General features: G+C 59.8%; 1 protein-coding gene across 1 annotated transcript in view; it reads right to left on the bottom strand.

Moving 5' to 3' along the window:
* Positions 1–3,361: 3,361 nt before the first annotated feature.
* The window catches only part of Helz (Helicase with zinc finger), a 28,812-nt gene continuing 17,030 nt past the window's right edge, over positions 3,362–15,143 (bottom strand). Inside the window, exons 15-16 of the mRNA XM_037238240.1 lie at positions 14,156–14,395; positions 3,362–3,544 (exon numbers count right to left, since the gene is read on the bottom strand). Of these exons, the coding sequence (XP_037094135.1) occupies positions 3,362–3,544; positions 14,156–14,395 (423 nt within the window). The remainder of the gene's footprint in view (positions 3,545–14,155; positions 14,396–15,143) is intronic.

Raw genomic sequence — 15,143 nt, 5'->3', positions numbered from 1 at the left:
AGAAAAAACACGACGGAGCTAGTCTGCAATGGCGATAGATGTAACCAAGTTACCGCCTGCTGCGCTGGCGCCACCCCCGACGCCTCTGAGTAACCTTCGCGTGACCGTGACCTGTGACCCCGGGGGCTTGCAACGAACAGCCGACCGGTGGCCACTGCGCCACACTCCTCAATTCCCTGCTCACCACGCGCTCCTGAAAGACCGCTGAAGGCGCCGGTGCGGGCCTCATCCGCTGAGATCAGGGAGTTTCAGGCCACGACCGGGCGCGGACGCGCCGCGGCCCGTCAGACAGGGGACGGGCCAGCGCAGCTCCGTACACCACGTGAGTAACGCCCCAGACGGCACCGACCTTAGAGACCCGCGGCGCTGGAACTGAGCTCGACGCAACTGAGAGACAACCGCGGCTTCCACCGCGCCAGGGTGCAACACGCGCAAGGCTGACAAGTGCAGGACGCATGAGCAGTGAATGGCGTGTGCCGCTATAGAAGTGTGACGCATCTATCGATGGATATGTTCTTCAGGTGCAGTTAAGGGGTCCGTTCCGCAGTACTTTCGACGCCACGAGACCGCGGAACGGAGTGCTCGATGGGCTCCACTCCACAGAACGGAGTGCTCGGCGAGCTCCACTCCCGTCGACAACGGAAAACGCGCGAAACGAGTCCCTGCCGTAGCCGACCGGCGCGCCTCCTACGGCGCGCCGCGACCTCCGAGGGGCGTGGCGGGGGCGTGGCCGGATCAGCGGCCTGCTCACAGCCAGGGTAAGGTCACCAGGTGGCGGCCGGGGCGGCCCGGTATGTCGGCCCCGCCCCGCCAGACACGGATCACGCGCGGCGCGGCCGCAGACACAGACACGCCATGGACGCACGCCACACACGACACGGCGGACGCGGTCCGCACACACATGCGCACCCCGTACGCACGCACACATACATACATGCACACCGTAATTGAGAGAGGACGGATCACACTGCACACGTGCACCACAACCAACACCACACTAGCTTAGCCCCCACCGCCACCCCTCCTCTTCCTGCAGTCACACACACGCGCCAAGACCGCCAAATCGCCGTTCGCAGACAACAGATCGCACCGCGCGGGCGCACACCGCGGCCTGCACAGCACCCACAGAGTACAGCCGCCCCCACAACACAACAACACGGCACACGGCAACACGGCAAGCCTTGGTGGCCGGCGGACACTGGGCCAGCACAGCGCACAGCACATTCCGCCGGCGACGAACGCTGCGACTCGCGGTCACGGGCGGCCCCAGACATACTCGGTGGCCATCGGTGGCCAATAACTGGCCGAAACGCGGCGGCCGGCGAGCTCCGGATACCTCCGACGGTCCACTCCACCCCGTCGCTCTCGCCGCTGTTGGTGCTCAGCGCACGCGCTGGGCACAGCACACGCGCCACAGCGCCACAGCACGTCTAACTGGCCGAAGGGGGAGGGGGAGGGGGATCAGCAGGCGGCGGGCGCCTCGGTGCCGGCGAACAGAGCAACTGACACGCCGCCTGGCCGGAGAGGCGGCCGGGCGGTCAGGACCGAGCCCTAGCGGACGAGCCCTGGCGGAGAGCCCTAGCGGACGAGCCCTAGCGGACGAGCCCAAGCGGACGAGCCCAAGCGGATGAGCCCAAGCGGATGAGTCCTGGCGGTCGTTTTTGCTTTAGCGGAAAGGGTTGTGAAGATAAATGACGTCGGCCAGATGCAAGTGAGAGGTACTCCAATAAAACAGCATCACAATTAACACACAAAATTAACGCTTACCCGCACACCTGTCAGGAAAATTGTCGCTAAAATGCCGGCGAGAAGAACTCACTAACGCAGGAGCAGAGCTAACTCCGCAGAGTTAGCGTGACGTCCGTCTCACGAACTCGCGAAAGCGTAGTATGAATGTTCGCCGTTACCCCATTAACGTACAAAAGCCAGCGTGGGAGCGATCCCGCAGGGCTCCCATCACCACAGCAGTGCGATCCCCAGCAGCAAAACAAGCCGGCGACACACGAAATATACAAGATTTGCAACAAGCATGAACTGCGCACAGCACTGCACTACAATATATCATGCATTTTTTTGTCAATCTTACGCAAGCCTCGGAGGTTTTGTGGTTTTTATAGATTTTTGTCCCATGTAAATGGGTTTGGTATGCTATGTGACATATTTACAGAATCAATGTGCCAAGCTGGCAAACCATCATTTTTCTTAGCTGTACAAATTGTACACAATATCTATGCAAGGGCCTACGAACATCCGTGCGACGAAAACACAAAGGTAAATAAGAACCTCGAGAAAATCGTCAATGTGAACACACGTAGCCACTAAAACGGTATAAACAGCGGGAGCACCCCATGCACCCGCATCACGGACCATTCCAGAAATCACATGCATATTCAATTCTCGCACTTACTAAAATCAGTTCACTAAGTATCATGAGGAAGTCGAGCCAAAGCAAAGATCAAAACTGCACGCTCCGAAACAATACGGCGGTTTGAGCTTGAGCTGCTGATTATGCCCACAAATGGCAGGACCAGCGACTGTGTGGACGTCGGTTTGAATATCTGGATCGACGGCGGCGGAGACGGAGCGCCAGCGCCAACATCTTTGGTACTGTCCCCTGGAACCCCTGCCAAGGTTGCGCTTCTCCACCCGAACACGGCGCTTCTCCACGGCCCGCACGCCCATGACGGCAACCGTCGGTCCCGGCTCCACAGCGCACCGAGCACGAAGCTGAGATATACGCATCTATCTCCATGGAACACGTCGGAGTTGGTACGCGAGATGAGGCTCCCTCACGCAGACGGAGACAGCTCGTGCGTCGGCCCGCACTGCCGTCGGAACGCTGCTCAAATGAGCGGACGGCGGTGTTGGGACGAGACCGCGGAATGTGCGCAATATCACAGCAACAACGACGCCTCAACGCGTGCCACGGAACTTGACACCAGCCGGAATGGTCGGGTCTCGACCGACACGGCAGCGGCGGCGGAATCTCGCTGGCGGCATCTCCTCGACGACGGCACGTTGGCGGCTGAGGTGTGTACAGCATGTGTGGGGAGCGCGCCAGAACCCAAACAAGTTCGGTGCTCAATCCGCGAACACCGGGTCACCAGGAGCCAGAACACACCGCGCAACGAGGCGGCGCTAGTTCGGCGCGACTGCAGGTGTCGCCCCCTCGCCGGAGCCGAAGCCAACCTTCAACAGCTGGCTCTGGCCGACCCACACCCCAGCGCATGCAGCGCCTCCCTCGTAACACACCGCAACGGACACACCCTTCCGACGGCGACCACGCCTCCAGCCGGCACGAGCCGACGCCGCCACCCCGCTCGCCGCGACCGCCCCCACACCGCCCCGCCGGCGCCGGCCGCTAGAAGTGGCTGTAGCCGTGCGCGTAGTGTTCGCGCCGCGGCAGGGCGGCCAAGCCGGGGGGCAGCGGCTCCAGACTGCGTCGCACGGCCGCCGCGTAACTGTGCGCGTCCGGAGGCGGTGGCGGCGGCGCCGCGCCGCGCAGGTACAGCGGCAATGACAGGCCACCACGCTGAGACGGCACCTGTGGGGAGGAAAACGAGGGGTCAGAGCGCTGGGAGGGCACCTGGGGAGGACAGGGAGGACCCAACGCGCTGGGAGGGCAGCTGGGGAGGGCACGGAGCGCTCACCGCGCTGGGAGGGCACCTGGGGAGAGCACCTGGGGAGGGCAGGGAGGGCTCACCGCGTTGAGACGACACATGGGAAGGGCAGGGCCGGGTAACCAAGCTGGGACGACGCCTCGAAAGACGCTGCAGTCAGGAACAGGTCACGCCCGGGTCGCCGCAAAATCACGACAATCACAGCAAGCCAAACAAGACACCCAGAGAGACAAAAATCGCAAAGGAGAAAACGGATTTTTGTTGTTTATTGGAGTTTAGGGGCGCGCCGACAGCGGTGGTCATTTGGCGCCCATAGCGAGTTTGGTTTTACCTATCTAATGAGCCGCATAAATGGTCCCAAAGTTGATGTGTTTGAGAAACAAAAAGATCTGTTGAAATTCCAGAAATGGGGAGTTATCTCCTAGCATATCACAGAGGGCAAGGGGCAAGTCATGCTGTCCAAAAAAGCGTTGGCGTTCTTCCGCGAGGCGCGGACAAGAAATAAGAATATGGCGAGCGGTGAGGACAGCACCACATCGATGACAGATCGGTTCATCGGCTCCCTCCAACATATAGCCGTGGGTTGCGTATGTGTGCCCGATGCGCAATCTGCAGAGGATCACCTCCTCTCGCCGCATTTTCCGGAAACAAGAGAACCACTGACCCAGCTTAGGTTTTATCTCTCTGAGCTTATTGCTATCCGTCCGATCCCAACAACGCTGCCAATTGTTGTGCAGGAAGGTTTTTATTGCAGGGTAAAAGTCTCTGGCAGGAATAGAAAGAGAGTGAACACATGGAGCCAGCGCTGCTCACCTGGCAGCCGCGTCAGCCAACTCGTTGCCCGCGATGCCGACATGACTGGGAACCCAACATAGCATGATTTTCTTTCCGGCCTGATCCAGTTGAGTCAAACGTGTTAAAATGTCCTGTATAAGGGGACATGACGGATAAAAAGACTTCACACTCAGAACGCTGCTCAGAGATCCCGTCAAAATGAGATGCAAGGGTTCGTCACCGACTTCAATGGAACAAAGTGCCTTAATGATTGCTATGAGCTCTGATGTAAACACCGAAGCGTTTGGGGGCAGTGAAAACGACCGGGTGATGCCACCGCTCACAAACGCACAGCCTACACCATCAGAAGTTTTAGAGCCGTCCGTGTAAGTGTGTGTGTAACCCTCATATACCGCTATACGCTCAAACGCTCTGGACCTCATTATATCTGGCAGCGAGACACTTTTTTCATTTCAGTCAGAGATGTGTCTGTGAAGGGTGAGATCAAATGCCAGGGAGGAGTGCACAGGTGACGCGATCGCTTCGCCTTTCGAATGGGAATTTCGGTTTCCCTCAGTAAGGCTTGTATCCGGGAGCCAAAGGTCACTGCATGCGCCCGAGGTGCATGGCGAACAAACGGCACAGCAGGCCGCGCAAAGACTGCGTGATATGCGGGATGCCACGGGAACTGTCGCAGCTTGAGTGCGTAACGCATGCCGAGCATTTTCCTCCCCGCTGACAACGGCGGCTCGTGTGATTCTACCAAGAGGCTTCGGGTTGGAGATGTGCGGAACGCCCCTGTGATGGCACGTACAGCAGTGTGGTGGATGGTGTCAATGATGCGTTTGGTGGATTCACACGCGCTGTCATAAATAAAACATGCATAATCCAGCTTAGAGCGTATGATGGCCCGATACAGCAGCAAAAGTGTGCTCCGATCTCCGCCATACGATGTGCGCGAAACACATTTTAATACGTTCAAAGATTTAAAACAGCGTTCACGTAGCGTCTTAAGATGTGCCTTATACGTAAGTCGGCGGTCAAAGTATACCCCAAGGTATCTAGCCACAGGCTCAGTTGGGATGCATTGCCCATACATACGGATAGACAGGTCACCGCATTGCCGGCTACGACAAAAATGCATGGCTACAGTCTTGCTACGTGAAAACCCGAACCCGTTCATGGTACCCCACTTCTCAACGCGGTCGATAGCTAACTGGAGTTGGCGTTCCATCGATGGTGCTCTGGCTGCGCTAGTCCAAATGGTAAAATCGTCAACAAAAAGCGCACGGCCTACAGACTGTGGAAGCCCCATCCCGATGTCGTTGATCATAACGGCGAACAGAGCTACACTGAGAACGCCGCCTTGGGGCACGCCGTGAACTTGCATATGCCTCTCAGAGAGCTCGTTTCCAACACGGACACGGAAAGAGCGGTCAACTAGAAAGTTTTGAAGAAAGGTGCCCATATTGCCGCGTATACCATACCTGCGTAGCTTGAGAAGGATGCCTTGACGCCAAGTGGTGTCATAGGCGCCCTCTATGTCAAAGAACACTGCGCCTATGTGTCGGCTTGCTTTAAATCCCATACGAATCGCATTATCAAGAACTAAAAGATTTTCCGCTGTGCTGCGATTCTTCCTAAAACCACACTGGGCGTTTGTAAAAACGCCGTGATGTTCTAAAAACCAAGTCAAACGGACATTCACCATCTTTTCCATCAACTTAGAGAGTGATGAAGTGAGAGAAATAGGCCTATAGTGTAAAGGATCTAGTCCACTTTTACCCGGTTTCAAAATAGGAACGACTACAGCTTCTCACCCAGAGGCTGGAAAGTCACCACTGGCCCACAGCGCATTACATACTGCTAAAAGAGCGCGAAGCACGCAAGGCGACAAATGCTTGAGCATGTCGTTGTGCACAGCGTCCGGACCTTCTGACACGCTGCGAAGCTTGGCAATCGCCCATTCCAACTCGACTAGGGTGAATGGATCATTATAAGAATGTAGCTCACTCGTTGAAAAATCCACTCCAGATTGCTCACATTGCGCTCGATGCCGCACAAACTGTGGGTTAGTGTTGCCACCTTCGCTGCGGTAGGCCAGCGCCCGGGCAGTCTCGTTCGCAACTTCCAAGGGGCGCGTCACGGCCTGTCCGTTCACACATAGTACCGGAAGAGCCATGGATGTCAAGTGCCCAGATATGCGCTTAATTCGAGACCAAACCTGCGATGTTGGCGTGAACCGGTTCAACGTACTCACGTAAGCATGCCAGGAAGCACGCTTCGCCTCCCTTACGGTGCGCCGAGCAAAAGCCCTCGCTTTCTTAAAGGCTATGAGGTTTTCTGTAGTGTTCCTGGCGTCAAAAGCCCGAAACGCACGTTTACGCGCCCGGATGGCGCTCCGACACTCTTCCGTCCACCACGGAACAGGAGTACGTCGGGGAGCGCCAGACGTGCGTGGGATACAGCTGTTGGCACATTCTAAAAGTCTGTGAGTAAAAACCTCAATAGAGGGTACCGTCCTCACAGCCTCAGTTACGAACGATTCGTCGACCCGAGTCTCAAATTCACACCAGTCCGCTTTCTTAAAATCCCAGCGTTGTGGCCGAACACCCAACGCTCCACCTCTTTTAAACCGGACCCACACTGGGAAGTGGTCGCTTCCCATGGGGTCATCTCCAACACTCCACTCGAGGCGTTGGACGAGCTGGGGACTGGACAGGCTTAAGTCTAGCGCGGACGTCTGACCGGACGGCATTGTAAAATGCGTACGAGTTCCTGTGTTTAAAATACACAGTGAAGCACCGTGGATAAAATTTTCGCACAGCCTCCCACGAGCATTGGTGACGTCACACCCCCATGCGGTGTGATGTGCATTAAAATCGCCGAGAAGAAGAAGTGGTGGAGGCAGTTCAGCCAGCATACACCTAAGGTGCGCCAACGGAAAAGCGATGCCTGGTGGAAGGTAAAGTGAGCAAACAGTGATGTGACGATGGTTGAAATAAAGCCGTACGGCCACAGCCTGAAGTGTGGACCGCAAGCTTAGCCTCCTCGCTGGCACGCTATGGTGAACTGCCAGGAGGACGCCACCTTGAGCAATGCTCTCCGTCAACACGTCGTTGCGAAACATCGCGTATCCTTTCAGAGAGCAAAAATTGTCAGGCGCTAGCTTGGTTCCCTGCAGCGCCACGGCTGCAGGAGAGCCTCTGCTGACGACAGCCTCGAGATCGAGGGCGTTCGCCCTTACTCCTCTACAGTTCCACTGTAAAAACGCCTGTAAAAGGGGTATTAAAAAAGAGGCAAGATGTGAGAAGCTAAAACAATCCCGGCTTAAAAGAGCTCGGCTGCGCCAGTTGCATGTCCAGACGCCTCAGACCGAGAGCTTCGGCTTAATTCCGGGGGGGGGGGGGGGGGCGTGCCCCACCCTAGGACGAGTGCTTGGGCTACCTCCGTCAGATGGAGAAGGGGGCCGGCTGGGGCACGCTTTACGCCAGCGTACCCAGCCCGGGGTGGAGGCGGGGAAGGGCCCATTGGTGGGCCTCTACCGGGGTTCGAGGCACCAGCGGGGGCCTCCACCGGCTTCCGTGGCGATGGAGTGCTGTTTCGGGGGACGGGCTCTTTGTCTGCACCGGACAGGCGGCTTGCCGCCTTAGCGCGCTCCAGTTCGGCCAAGCGTGCTCGCTTGGCCTCGCGGGCGCGCCTGTCAGCTTCCTGACGTTCCAGCGTCTCTGCCACACGCTCACAGGCACTGGCAAGAGGTATCTGTGGCAAAGGGACCGATTGGGTCGCAGACGAAGGCAAGGCCGGCAGCGCGCGGGGACTCCGACCACGCCGAGCCGTCGTCCAACCGTCGCCCGCTGGTGATCCGGCGCGCGCCGAGGAGGCCAGCGGTGCGACGTCCACCGACTGCTCGATCGGCGGAGAGGGAGCTTGGGGTGCCGACTGGGAGTCGGGCGTTCGGACCGAGGGAACAAGCGACAGGCCAAACGACCTCAGAAGTCCCACGAACTGAACGGCCGTCATGTGCTCGATGGCATTGCTTTGTGGGAACGAAGTTTTCACTTTGGACGCATACGATGTTTTTGGATGACTGTCGTTGTAAAGTTCACGAGCTTCACGAAAAGAGACATTTCTAGTGGTTTTGATCGATACAATCTCTTTTTCTTTCGCGTAGGCCGGACATGTACGGTCATACGTCGTGTGTGGGATTTGGTCCTTGCCGCAGTTCACGCAATCGGGTTCCGCAGAGGTGCAAGCTTCGCTCGTGTGCTCGAATGACGCACATTTACCACACGCTGGACGGTTACGACAGTGGAGCTTGGTGCGGCCGAATCGCTGGCACTGGTAGCACCACATGGGGTTAGGCACATAAGGGCGAACTTTCACTCGAGCGTATCGAACACGTATCTCGGTAGGCAAATCGGTGGAGCTAAACGTCAGAATGAGGTTGTTGGTAGGCAGCAGCTCTCCTCCCCGTCTGACGAGAATCCTGCGAGCGCTCGTCACACCAAACTCTGAGAGCTCCTCGACTATCTCGTCTTCGGCGACGTCACGAAGATCGAAACAATTGACTACGCCCCTGGACGAATTTTTGGTCTTATGTGGTATGGCTGATATTGACACGGTCTTTTCATGCTTGCCAGTCTCGTCCCGAACAGTAAACGTAAATTCCTTGCCTGTCATGGCCCTGGTTGCCTCCAGACCGTTAGCGAACTCTACTTCTATTTTCCCATCCCGAAACTTGTCACATCTTATAATTTTTCCAAGCCTGTCGCAGCCGTTCCGCCTCTGAAACGGTGACAGGGAAGCCAATTTAATCTCTTCACTTCCGAAGATCAGGATCCGTGGACCGGAGGGCGCAGATTCCTCTCTGCACCCTGGGGCTATCGAGGTCCGCCCCCCTTTCGGAGGACGGGTGCTTTTAAGGTGAAAAGACGCCATAAAGTGTGGTTTTCATTTCGGCACCGGGGCTCCCCACCCACCTCGGAGCCCAACAGGGGGACGGCCCAACACTCCCTCGGGAGGTGGTCACCGCCAGGGCTACCCCGGTGCTATACGGGGCGAACGACGCCTCCCACACGGCCAGGTGTAACCGGGGAGACCCCTCCCCGTCCTCACCGTGGTTCAGCGCCGCCGCCCCTTGACCCCTTAAGCCCCTGCGCGCGGCCAGGCGCCCCAAGCGGAAACCCGCAAGGAGCACCCAACCGCAACGCGAGCGACAAGCCGCTAGACCCGTGTGGGGCCCCACGGGCCCCTCACGCCCCCGGATATTCTGGCCAAAGTGGAGTGTTGGGACGCGCCGTGACTGACCCGCACGACACGCCCCTCAGCCACCAGGATCCGATCAACCCGGGGACGTGGGCGAGGGGGCACGGCGACCCGGATAAAACGAGGATGAGGAGTGGTGATGGGGCCGGATGACGGAGAACGGGTAATGGGAAGCGGAGCGGGCGGGACAAGGAGCAGGAGCTCACGTACCGGCAGGGTCGCTACGCCCTGAAAGGAGTAGCTTGCGCTGTCCATCCGTTACCGGAGCTAGGACCCGAGGGGGCGCTAGTCCCCTACACCAACCGAAGCCAGTGCCCCTGCGGGCTGGAGAAAACGGACACCACGCGGCATCGCGCCGCCAGCCCGCCGGCACCGCAGTCCTGGGCGTCACCTGTACCTCCGGAGCAGTGCCGGCGGCGGTCGGCTCCCGCGGCGGCTCGGCGGATGTGGGTCGAGCTCGCGCCGGCGCTGGACTCCCGCCGGCGGCTGGCGACGCCTGGCCGAGAGCAGGTTAACTATCAGGCCGGGCACCGCCACGTCGACCGGGCACGGGGGGGGAGGGGGGGGGGGGGGGTGACACGGTGCGGCGGTCGACAGCGCATGCCCCACCGACCGCGACCGCAGGCAAAACAGGCAGCTTTCCACGCAGCTATATCGCTATTACGGGTTTGTGTACCACTTGGTGGCACAGCTGGTGTGCCAACTGGTTCAGGTTTGCGGTGCGACCTTCCGCATCCAACAGCTTGGAGATCAAACTCAATCACACCAGTCTCGCTGTGCTGTCCACGTCATGAGACCGACTACAGTCCCACACCAGGCCTCGTCCGACCCACACCCCGACGGTCCAAGAGAGGCCACGCGCTTGTCCACCGCCCGCACAACGGCGCGCGCGGGGGCCTCGATGCCGTCCCACCGCGTGTCCCAGCCCGCTGGCTGAGCCCCCGTTACGGCAGGGCGCAGCGTGGCGGCACTGACCGTGGCTGGCCGGCCGCTCCGCTCCTGCTCCTGTTCCCGCTCCTGCTCCTGCTCCTGCTCCTCGGCGACCGGCTCCCGCAGCATGCGATCCAGCTGCTCGGCGACGGGCGGCGGTGACGGCGAGCCCGCCGGCCCCGGCTCGCCCGCCGCCGGCGAAGTGGCGCGGGCGGCGGCCGCGGAGGCGGCGACGGCAGCGGGGGAGGGGGAGGGGGCGGGGCTGGCGGTGGGTCCCGGACTCTCGCCGGACGCAGCACCTGCCGCCAGGGAACGAATGCTCATGCTCAGGGTCTCGGCTGGCCATCAGCGGGGTTTGAACTGAATCTCAGCTAGGTATCAGCGTCGCCGTCGGTGTCTCAGCAGTGTCCTCACCGTGTCTCAGCAGTGTGTTAGTCGGGACAGAGTGTTCTCGCACGACCTCAGCAGTGTCTCAGTGTCCCACGTCACCAGTAAGCCAGGGAAGGTCGTGTGGTCTACATCCAGACGTCGGTGCCTATCTGCATCACGGCCCGATGTGCCGCGCTGCTGTGACCGCTCGGCATGAAGGCAAAACATCACATCACATGACATTAGAACCCCTCCGCCTCCGGAGAAACCCATGGGCCGTCTCAAGAGCTGCTGACAGGCCGCGGCGGCGCCGGCGTGCGTGGCCAGGCCGCGGCGAACCCACCAGCCCTCCCGGCGGCGCCTCGTGTGACCGGTCCGGTCAACAGCGCCGCAGCCCGGCTCCGGTACGTCACGTCCGTGTCAGACCTGCACTGCACCCCCGCCCGGCTCCGGTACGTCACGTCCGTGTCAGACCTGCACTGCACCCCCGCCCGGCTCCGGTACGTCACGTCCGTGCTAGCCCTGCACTGCACCCCCGCCGGGCTACGGTACGTCACGTCCGTGTCAGACCTGCACTGCACCCCCGCCCGGCTCCGGTACGTCACGTCCGTGCTAGCCCTGCACTGCACCCCCGCCGGGCTACGGTACGTCACGTCCGTGTCAGACCTGCACTGCACCCCCGCCCGGCTCCGGTACGTCACGTCCGTGTCAGACCTGCACTGCACCCCCGCCCGGCTCCGGTACGTCACGTCCGTGCTAGCCCTGCACTGCACCCCCGCCGGGCTACGGTACGTCACGTCCGTGTCAGACCTGCACTGCACCCCCGCCCGGCTCCGGTACGGAACGTCCGTGCTAGCCCTGCCCAACGCTGCGTTGCGCCGCCCGCCCGACCTCCCCCAACCCCGCATCTCCTACGGCCGAGCATGAGCCGACGGCGCCCGGCCACAACTCCGGTCCTGGCACGGCGCCAGGGGCGGTCACGACACCGAGCGTGACCGTGACTGCACCGTCAGCGCCACCCACCGGCCATGTCACGAAACTTGGCGACGAGCGCGCCGAACTGGGCGGCGGCCGCCGGGCCGCGTCTGTTCGCCAGCTGAGCCGTCCAGTCCCGCTGCAGGCGGCCGTCCTCCAGCAGCGTCTGCAAGTTCACCTGCCGACCGGGCGGCCGGTGTCACAAAGGCGGGAGGTCCCCCGTTCGATTCCCGCCGACGGAAATTTTCACAGATGCTGTTTCAGCGTGGGTGTTTTGAGATTATTGCCCGTCGAAGACACGTGCGTCGATGAGTGATTTGGAAATAACATGGCTTGCGGTTGGCAAGCGGCGGGTACCACATCGAAGGGAGTATTTTCCGCCCGTTTGTCGGTGTCTTCGACTAATGCCTGATGATGCCAGATGTGTGGGTTTGCTTTGATATTATACAATTATTTTATCTTCGCGTTTCCTGGTGAGAGCCATGACATTCACCAGGAAATGTTCCAGCGCTCATGACGAACCGTTTTGTTGGAGAAACATGTTACAATATACAATACAATACAATATACAAAAACAATACAATATTACAGGCTCTATCAACGTTTGCTGCAAGAAAAACAGCATACAACCCGACAGACGTGAAAACGACCTCATGCCAGACAGAAGTGCAAAAAACCTCAAGCAACAACTCCACCCACTCACGTCCGGTGGCAGAAGCGCCACAAGGTCGGTGGTCGAGAGTCGCTGAAACACAGACTCGCCATCCGCTCCCGAGGTGGCGCCAGCGGGCGCGAAGCGGGGACCGGGCCAGGCCGGCGCGCCGTTGACCGCCGATGGCAGGCGCGCCCCTGGGAAGGGCAGCAGCGGCTGCAGCAGCTGGGGCCGCAGCACCAGCGGCCGGCCCAGTAGATAGCCGGGCGTCACCGGGCTGCCGGTGGGGGGGGGGGGGAGGGGGTCAGCACCGGAGAACCGTCGTCGACACGGCCGCTCGCCAGCACAGCGAACCGCGTCACCATGACGTCAGCAGCGGCAGCCGAGCAGCCGACGTCAGCTGCGACGACATGACTTCTGCTGCCACAACATGACGACCGCTGTTGCCACATGACAGAGAACGGGGTCACGTCACTGCCGCGCGACTCGTTTCAATGGTCTTAACTTTTGCGAAAAACTCACACTCGACAAAACGTCCACAGTCAAACCTTCCGACCAATTCTCCCGAACTACAAAAGCATTACGAGCAAGCCTAACACCGGCGGGTTTCACAGACAAAATGTGTAAGGCGAAACCTACTCGACAAATCCTCGAATCTATTGCCAAGCCTTTCCACGCCCTCTCCTGCCAAACATTTGCATGGCCCGACTGCTGTATGCAGAAAATTGGCACCACACAAATGTTCGCCATCAAGACGTCGGCGGCCAAAGATTTACGTCGTTTGGCCAGAATATGTGTAGACACAACACAACAAATCGTCCCACAACCTTCCATAAGGTCGGGCTAGGCTACGTCTGGAGAGAGAGGTGTTGTTTGCATCAGTCCTGCTGCGCTCTGGTGATTTTTTGTCTGCAGGTCAGACTATCTGGAGGTTTTCTCCGCAACAGTTCCGCCATGCACCAGTCATGTTTGATCAGTTTATCACATACCGTCGTATCACGCACAAATCTAGTCCGTTATGTTCAAGCGTGTAAGTTTTAACCATGGTCCACATTTCACCAGTGCAAGTCACGTGCTTTGGCATTTTACCCGTCAGCACTTTGCAGCATATAGCAACGTCACGTAAACATTTTTCCAGGACCCGCCTAACTGACAGCGTCGCCAGCAGCAACGCTCTCCACCATGCCCTCGGCCGAGACCGGCGCGGCAGCCCACGTCAGCACAGCAGACCGGCGCGGCAGCCCACGTCAGCACGGCAGACCGGCACGGCAGCCCACGTCAGCACGGCAGACCGGCGCGGCAGCCCACGTCAGCACGGCAGACCGGCGCGGCAGCCCACGTCAGCACGGCAGACCGGCGCGGCGGCCCACGTCAGCACGGCAGTCGACGTCAGCACAGCAGACCGGTGCGGCAGCCCACATCAGCACGGCAGCCCACGTCAGCACAGCAGACCGGCGCGGCAGCCCACGTCAGCAAGGCAGACCGGCGCGGCAGCCCACGTCAGCACGGCGGCGCTTCACACACCGCGCACGCCGCACCGCCGCAGCGCCCAACGCGCGCCACCCACCTGATGTACGACATAGCCACGTGATAACGAGGCAGCCAGGACGACAGGACCGGCGCCGCCAGCGGCGGCTGCACCAGCGGCGGCGGCGGCGGCTGCTGCGGCCGGAAGGTGGGCGCCAGCGGGTTCAGGCCGTGCAGGCTGTGTAGCTCGGCGGCATCCAGCTGAGCACGCAGCTCGCCCGTCGTGGTACCGAACAGGCCGCCGCCGCCGGCCGCCGCCGCCACCAGCGCCTCCCAGTACCTAAGCACAGGGGGAGGAGTCAGCGGGGACGACAACCAGCGCCTCCTGGGGGGGGGGGGGAGGGAAGAGGTCACGGAGGGCGCCCGCCACCGTCTCCCTGTACCTGAGGAGAGCGGCAGACAGCTATGACGAGGGGTGAGATCACGCCCCCCCCCCCCCCAGGACGTGCTATGTGCGTGAGGAAGGGGAGGGGCGGAAGAGAGGGGGAGGGGGAGGTACGGCGGCACCGGGCGGACGACGCCGCACGGCAACGGACACAGCATGGCGCTTCAGTCTACAGCTTTCTTTTGCTGAAAAAACGGCGCCCTGGCAATTACGGACGTCATTTACACTGGACGGCTACGATCATTTACATTTACACTGGACGGCTACGATCTTATTACTCCCTACTTTGCAATGCGTGCTTCGCTGCTATGCTGAGCTCATCATTTTCGGCATTTTCAGCAACAATATGGTAAGGCCAGGAGACGGCATATGATCACCAAGGTGTGAGGTGGTAATACCAAGACAGCAAACGATCATCAATATGCCAGGAGGCTTACACAAACATGAGCAACCCGCTGTCTGCAATAAATTTTGCAGTATTCTCCCTCAACCGAATTTTGTCATCCAACAAAATCATTCCGATCTAATCTGTTTAGGTTCGCCGGCACACGTGGAACATTCTCTCGATGACTTAATGCGAGACGATGTGTGTGTGTGTGTGTGTGTGTGTGTGTGTGTGTGTGTGTGTGTGTGTGTGCGTGCG

Source organism: Pollicipes pollicipes, unplaced genomic scaffold, assembly GCF_011947565.3.
Source record: "Pollicipes pollicipes isolate AB1234 unplaced genomic scaffold, Ppol_2.1 Scaffold_7262;HRSCAF=8765_pilon_pilon_pilon, whole genome shotgun sequence".
In the NCBI taxonomy this organism is placed as follows: domain Eukaryota; kingdom Metazoa; phylum Arthropoda; class Thecostraca; order Pollicipedomorpha; family Pollicipedidae; genus Pollicipes; species Pollicipes pollicipes.
This window is presented reverse-complemented; position numbering and strand designations above follow the sequence as displayed.